Source organism: Haematobia irritans, unplaced genomic scaffold, assembly GCF_050003625.1.
Source record: "Haematobia irritans isolate KBUSLIRL unplaced genomic scaffold, ASM5000362v1 scaffold_135, whole genome shotgun sequence".
In the NCBI taxonomy this organism is placed as follows: domain Eukaryota; kingdom Metazoa; phylum Arthropoda; class Insecta; order Diptera; family Muscidae; genus Haematobia; species Haematobia irritans.
Window position 1 is genome coordinate 1 of NW_027445726.1, and position 8,000 is coordinate 8,000.

The following is an 8,000-nucleotide window of genomic DNA, read 5'->3' on the forward strand; positions in this document are numbered from 1 at the left end:
AGTCAAAGACCATGGCTAAAGGAATATATTGACAAAAACAATGATTGTAGGAAAAAAACAAATATTGCTTTTGAAAAAAATTTCTTTAAACTATTGAACAATGCAGTATATGGCAAAACAATGGAAAATGTTGAAAAAAGAAAAGATGTGTCTATTGTAAAACAGTGGGCATATAGTGACAGGCGTAAGTTAGGTGCTGAAGCTCTAATTTCAAAACCAAACTTTCATAGTATATCCAAATTCACAGACAATTTTTGGGCTATTCAAATGAATAAAACAAAAATTGTTTATGATAAGCCAATATACTTAGGATTTTGTATTCTAGAATTAGCTAAGTGGAAAATGTATGACTTCCACTACAACTTTATGAAAGAAAAGTTTGGTGAAAGAATACAATTAAACTATATGGATACAGACTCTTTCATATACACCATCGAATCTGAAGATGTGTATGAAGAAATTAGACCTCATCTTACTACACATTTTGATACATCTGAGTATTCCGAAGATAATCCTTTCAATTTTCCTCTTGTAAATAAAAAGGAAATTGGATTAATGAAGGATGAAAACTGTGGTAAGATTATGACAGAGTTTGTCGGTTTAGGTCCAAAAATGTATTCATATACTGTTGAGGATGGTTATGAAATTAAAAAGGCTAAAGGTGTGAAAAAAAGTGTAATGGACAACTATAAAATTGATGACTATAGGAATTGTCTATTTACTAAAGAAAAAGTTTGTGATACAATGCTCACTTTTAGGTGTAAGCTACACAACATCTATACGAATGCCTTGAAAAAAGTTGTATTAAGTCCGTTGGATACAAAGCGTATGATCAAGGAAGATGGAATTAATACTTTCGCGTGGGGTCACCATGAAATTGAATCAAGTATGGAAAATATGCTAGTTGATATAGATGGCAATGGTCTAGATTTAGATTTAGGAGCAATCGAAACTGATTCCTCTTTAGAAAATTTAGTTCAACAATATACATCTGATTTTGATATGGATTTTAATGATCTAATGGATATAATTTTAATGTAAATACACTAAACTATTTATTATGTATTGTATGTATTTAAAAAATTTAACATTAAGAATTGTTATTTATATAGAAAAAATGTAATAAATAAAATGAAAAAATTGATGTATACATTTTTGTTTTATTTTTATTTATTTTAAAATTGATTATGGATATAAAGGTATGTATGGTTCATTGAAAAAAAAAAATTAAATAATTTTTCGCACATTTCCCGTCAATGGTGTATATTCAATATAGCGATCGTGAATTATTAAACAATATGCTATGGTGTTTGCAGGAATGGGTTTACTGGTTTCGAGTTCAATTCTGACATCTATGGGACCTTGTTTGACCATTTCATTTTGGTGGCTAACATCGATGACTGCCATGGGGGTGTTCTTAAATTCAGCGCTTGTTAGTAATGGTTGTGGTTCTTTCATATAAAAGCTGTGTTGAAATTTGGCGTACATGTCATATAGAATAGCATATCTATTATCATCAAATTTGAGATTAAGATCATCATATGGGTAAGTATCGGAATTTAGATGAACTTTTAAATTTACTAGATTACAATGTATAAACTTGTTGTTTTTTTCAAATACCACGATTACAAATCTGGGGCGCTCTCTATTTAATGAAAGCTTTACATTCCAATTACATTTTGTCGCATTTGGGAATGTAGGATTAAAGTGACAATCCCAACTCCGAAAAGCAAGCGGTAATGTGGTACCATCTTTAATCGTTTTTATAATTTTCAACTTTGTTATATCGGAAGCTTGCACATGTGGTATTCTCCATGTTATATTCTGTATCGTTAGTTTAACCATTTCTTCAGGCTTTGTGGAAAAGCAAGCATTATGATCATTTGAACTGCGCAACAAAATTAAGTCATGTTTACAGTTTAACACGATTTTATTGAAGTCCTCTGCGAAGCCCAACAATAATTTTAACGGAACATAAAAATTAAATGACCCGTTTTCCATGTCATTGTGTTTACTCCATCCTGCATTCAGCATCATATTCGAATCCAATTCATTGAGAGATAAATAATTTTTTATAGTACTCGCCATTCCTAAATAACGTGTTCTATCAATTTCAACCCCATTGATTTCATAACGAATCTCATCAAACATATGTGCTACACAATTATTTCGCAGTCTAGCATTTGGTGTTGCTATACCATCCATCAGCGTTATGAAGCCTTCTATGTAGATATAACTTTCAGATGGTAAGACATAGAGATCTTGATTTTGGATTGTTATTCTAATTTCATCATTATTTTTATATGACTGTATATATGGCATATAGCTATGATAATCCTTCTTAATAATGCTTTCATCAGAAAATGGTTTTTCTGCAACGCTTAATATTTCAGACATTTTTCTTAAGCTGTAGTTTTAAAGATTTTAGGAATAGTTTATTTTCTTTAGTTAATTTACGTTTTATAGATTGGGGCAGTATATTTTGTGTAATTAGCTTGGCTGCTCGTTCCGGAATGGAATCATTACCTATTTTATTGTAATATTTATTATAGATAATCATTTCGCTTTCGGTTTTAGATGAAATCGTAAAGTAATCTCTTCACCCCGAAAATTTATTATACGCCTTTCTTGATCCACAATCCAAACTTTTAGACAACTTATTTCCTTGACATTCACAGGTAAATAGATTAAATTCCTGGGTATCTCATCCATTTTATATCCTGGAGAGACATTCATAGCAAACTCATGTATTATATGCGACGGTGTGTTATTCATATATGATCCTGTGATTATATTACATTGGACTTGGATGGCATTCACTTTCATTATGTTCACTGATTGATGTGATTTATGTCGTGCATTAGGTAGCAAAATTCGATTGTTGAAGCCAAATAGCGCGCCAATAGAACGATCTTTGTTAAAATCAATAATATCGTGGGAGGAATATATTTCAATTTGAAGTGTATTATTATTAGCCTCAATCTCTAATATTTTGTTGATATTTTTCTTTACATATTCATGTTTTAAAAATTTAACAATATCCTCCAGTTCATAAGATCCCACCGGAATTTCAATGCAATCACCACCAATGTGGAAAAGATTGTTATCATAGTCAATATTTGGAATTGAATTATACGAATGAAAATCAACTAAAGCACATTCATATTCATCATTAAGTTGTATGGGTGGGAAATAATTGGTTATGAGCACCGACGATCTTCCGCTTAGGGCTAATGTAATTGACATTATGAAATCTTACTTTAGAATGAAAAACAAAATTAAGTTTCAATCTTCTTTATTTATTTTATATTACTAAATACACATCATAAAATTTCATTCTTATTAATCCATGAATTGTGGTCATTAGAAAATCCCAACCATTTAACATATGCTTGTTGACCTTTTGTTTTTAGAATTTTTTCAACGAGGTAAACATCAGGGTGTCGCGTTCGCAGAATTTCTTCTCTATAGAAACCTCCTTTTATTGGATTACCTTGATAATCTTCCAATAGATATGTGGTAGGATTAGTGTTTTGGATAGAACTTATTCGAAAAATTTCCGTACTGAAATTAGGTGTATATCCTTTTTCAAATATATTTTTATATTTACTTATGCGAACATAGTCACCAACATGGAAGTTTGAGGGTTTATATACTTTAAGATGATTGTAGGCAGTTTTTAAAATATAATCCTCATTATTTTTATTGACATCAATAGGAGCCATTTTTATTGTTCTGTGTATTTTCCGATTATATTGATTAACTAAATTTGGTAAAATGTCAATCCACTTATAGGAACCGTTGTATGAGAACTCTTTAAACATAAAATTTTTTAGTGTACGATTAAAGCGTTCTACGATGGATGCTTTCATCACACTAAATGTGGAGTAGTGGTTTATTGAGTACTTTTGCGTAAGACTTTTAAACTCTTTATTAAAAAATTCTTTACCATCGTCTGTTTGTAGATTTTTAGGTGTTCGACCTTTGTTCAATATTTTTCTAAATGCATTGGAAACATCATATGCATTCTTAGTTTTAGTTGGTTCTGCCCATGCGTATTTTGAAAATGTATCGATGACGGTTAAAATATATTTATATCCTCTATTTAAAGATGAATAAGTTCCCATTTCAACCAAATCAGCCTGCCAAAAGTCATCAATTCCTTTCATTATATATCTCCGACGGGGAAATTTTTTCCGGGCTTGAGTGTGTATCTCTTGTACTATTCCTCTTTTGGCCATTGTTACTTTGTAATTAAATTTGATTAATGAACTTGAGATGTTATTCGCATATCCGGCAGGACTGTAAATATATCCTTGATAATAGTTTTTAGCTGCGATATTTCTTGATGTATTGTATTGACTTCAATATTTAAGTCTTTTTTTAGTAATTCACGTGAGATTTCGATTTGTTTTTGTAAGTAAGTTCTGTTGACTGCGTCTGCACTTTCCACCGGTACCCCCACGTTTTTAATCTTTTTATTTTGGAAATCGATGTTATTATGCTTGTCAATAGCAATACCAAATATTTTCGGAACATATCTTTTCAACTCACTAGAATTTGAAAAGTGACCAAACTTATCGACGCTCATATCTCAATTGAATGCAATTGACAATTATCAGAATATTATATTGGCTTCCCTTAATTCTTCAATTATAGATATTATTTCATTGTTATGATTTGAATGGCCAGCTTGTTGAGATGCAATAAGAAGTTTTAAGCGTTCAACTAATTCATTCGGATCATCCCAATATATATAGTTTGGTTTATTTAAATTTAGGCTCATTAAACCTTTACCAGTGTAAGTGTCACCAAAAAGTTTCTGGATAATCCTTTTATATTTATATCCTTTATTCCCTCGTATTTGACCAACAGAATCATAGTTCTTGCGATGAGCATTTGTTCCCAAAAGAATTTTCTTGTATATATCCAATTCCAGTGAATCATACTTTTGTGGCTGTTTATGGGTGATTAATTCAAACAAGCCTGGCGTGTTTGCCCACGATTGATTCCCAACAACAATCTTATCATCGCTAATGTTAATAGGACTGTTTCCCAATTTCCACACTCCATTTTCGTCTTTATATGGTCCATATACAGTATCGAGAGTTTGATCATTAAAAAGTTTAGTTAAATTAATAGTATAGAAATTATCATCTTCCAATTGTGAAAAATAATTTTCTGAATTTTCTTTATTGTCGCTGTCTTCATCACTTTGAGAATCCAGTTTAGAATTTATAATTTTTTGAGAGTGTTTATTAAAATTTGATTTAGGAGGTTCGGTCTTTATTGGTGTGCTACTTTCAAACTTAAAAGTAGGAAGTTCTTTATTTCGCTGTTTCATTTTCTCATTTTTTAATTTCATTAAATTATTCAATGGATCTGTTAAAGGCTTGAATACATTTTCCAGTTTATGTGAAGCGTCGTCTTCTCCTAATTTTATGCTTTGAAATTTTTTTCTCAAAATTTTTCGAGATTTTATTAATTCTTTCAATATTTTTTCATTCATATTGTATCACCAATAGAAATCTTTTGAATTATTTTAAACCGATAATGCTAACTGATGTATCGCTTTCGAACCGCTTTCGAACCGCTTTCGGACCGCTTCCGTACTGCTTCCGAATCGCTTTCGTACGGCTTTCGAACTGCTTAGATAAGTAAAGAACCGTCCTTAAAATAATTTCAAATCGGTTGCAGATGAGAAGGGGGTGTAAGTAGACGTCTGCATACAGTGGAAAGACATATACTACTAAGGTGTAATAAATATGTCAAAACCTTTTCTATATCTTCCATCAGCGATTTCATCGTCTTTGCTTATAACCATAAAACCATACCTATCCCTCCAACATTCACGACATATATCCACAAACATTTTATAGGACATATCGCTACCCACATGGTCATTAAATATATGTTTCATATTCGTTTCATCTTGCTTAAAAACAACAATTATGTTTGCATTATCCCGTATCAAATGTTTTGGTATGCGACTGTAAGTTTGGCATAAGTAAAATGAGTCTACATTTTTGTGACGACCCATAGAGAAATAATCACGAATATTATTCTGTTTATCGCATGCGACATCATCAAATATCATTATAGAGTTTCGTTTTGCTTCATGTGGCGGTATAACATCGTCGTTGTTGTTATATATGAAGTATCCCATACCACTTATAGGCTCAATTAGTCTTCTCAGGTATTCATATTTGGGTTGATATAACGATTTTGAGTATAAATATATATTTTCAAATGTTAGCCCATTTTCACTTTCTATAAGGCTTATCATAACATTAGTTTTTCCGCAATTTGATGGGCCCACAATTAGACATCGAATGGAATCGGGTAACAATGAACCATGTTTCGATTTATTAGGTTTCGCTTGCGTAAAATCTAGATCACGAACAGAAATACTTGTATCCTGTTTAAGTAAACGCATATTGACGACTAATTTATTATTAAACTGACCAAATAAATTTATGTGTTTATTTTTAGTTGAGAGCATATATATGTTTGTATTTCGGAAGAGACAAGTCAATCGCAAACGATCCATACAAGGAAGAGGATTCGTAAACAATTTAATCAACGCCTTACCCATTGAGCTACATTTACCCGGATACCAATTTTGTGGACCAGGAACAAAACTCGATAAAAGATTGAAAAGGGGTGATAAAGGGATAAATGCTTTGGATGCAGCCTGTAAAATTCATGATATAGCTTATTCACGAAGCTCAGATATTGAAAAACGCCACAAAGCAGATAAGGAACTCTTAGAGAGGGCGTGGGAGAGAGTAAAAGCTAACGAAAGTACTTGGGGTGAAAAATTAAATGCTTATTTAGTCTCCAACGCAATGAAAGCAAAACTAAAACTTGGCATGGGTATGAGGAAGAAAAAAGCATGCGGACGTACAATTTTCAATTCAACAATTAAAAAAGCCAACACACTACTAAAGAAGCAAAAACCTGTTGATATTAACTCTGCAATAAAAATCGCTCGGAAGGTTATTAATTCATCATTCAAAGGGAAAAAGTCACATGTCGTCATCCCAAGAGTTATTAATGTTCCTAAAATTGGCGGTTTTCTACCATTGGTTCCTATTATAACAGCACTAGGTGCCTTGGGTGCAATATCTTCGGGTGTATCATCGATAGCAAGAACAATTAACACTGCTAAAGATGCTAAAAAGCAACTAGAAGAGAGTATGCGTCACAACAAAAGTATGGAGTCAATTGCTATGGGTAAAGGACTTTATCTTAAACCATACAAAACTGGTATGGGTATTACCCTAAATAATACGGATACAAAAAACTAATATCTAAGCTACCTAACAGACCGCTGACAGATATAGACATACAAATATTTGGGAAAGAATATATACCACATTTTCGAGGAGTCTTTATGCGAGATAATCTTCCGAAAAAATGTCAAACAAAAGAATGTGGTGTAGTAAACTTAGACTCAAGTATAGGATCTGGAACTCATTGGGTAGCATATTATAAAAACCACAAAGAAATTGAATACTTTGACAGTTTTGGAAATCTTCAACCCCCACTAGAAATATTGGTTTATTTAGGTCCCAATATCAAATATAATTATCAACGAGAGCAAAGGTTTAATACATTCAATTGCGGTCATTTATGTTTACAATTTTTACTCCAAATTGTATCACAAAAAAAAAAAAATAAATAAATAATGTTTAATGTTCTCTGTTATTTGAATATAAAAGCAAGATGAGACTTTCCTTGATTTAGTTGGCTACGAAATATTGTCCGTTATACTTCGAATCATGTATGTACCGGATTTTGTATTGGTGGACTTTCAATACTGTCATGGGAATGATGACAGCATATATATAAAAGAATTGGCGTATATGCGAGGCTATTCTGTCGTACCCAGCTATTTCCTATTCAAACCCCCTTTCGATAACAGAGAACTAGTCAAGGAGGGTAAACGGAAAAACACATATTGTAAAAAATATGTTCACGGCTTAGATTGGAAAGAT

General features: G+C 31.8%; 1 protein-coding gene across 1 annotated transcript; it reads left to right on the forward strand.

Moving 5' to 3' along the window:
- Positions 1–1,271: 1,271 nt before the first annotated feature.
- Positions 1,272–7,832, forward strand: LOC142242436 (uncharacterized). Its single transcript, XM_075314011.1, has 2 exons — positions 1,272–1,545; positions 6,493–7,832. Exons 1-2 carry the CDS (start codon positions 1,542–1,544, stop codon positions 7,308–7,310), a joined length of 822 nt encoding a protein of 273 aa, XP_075170126.1. The 5' UTR covers positions 1,272–1,541; the 3' UTR covers positions 7,311–7,832.
- The last annotated feature ends 168 nt before the right edge of the window (positions 7,833–8,000 follow it).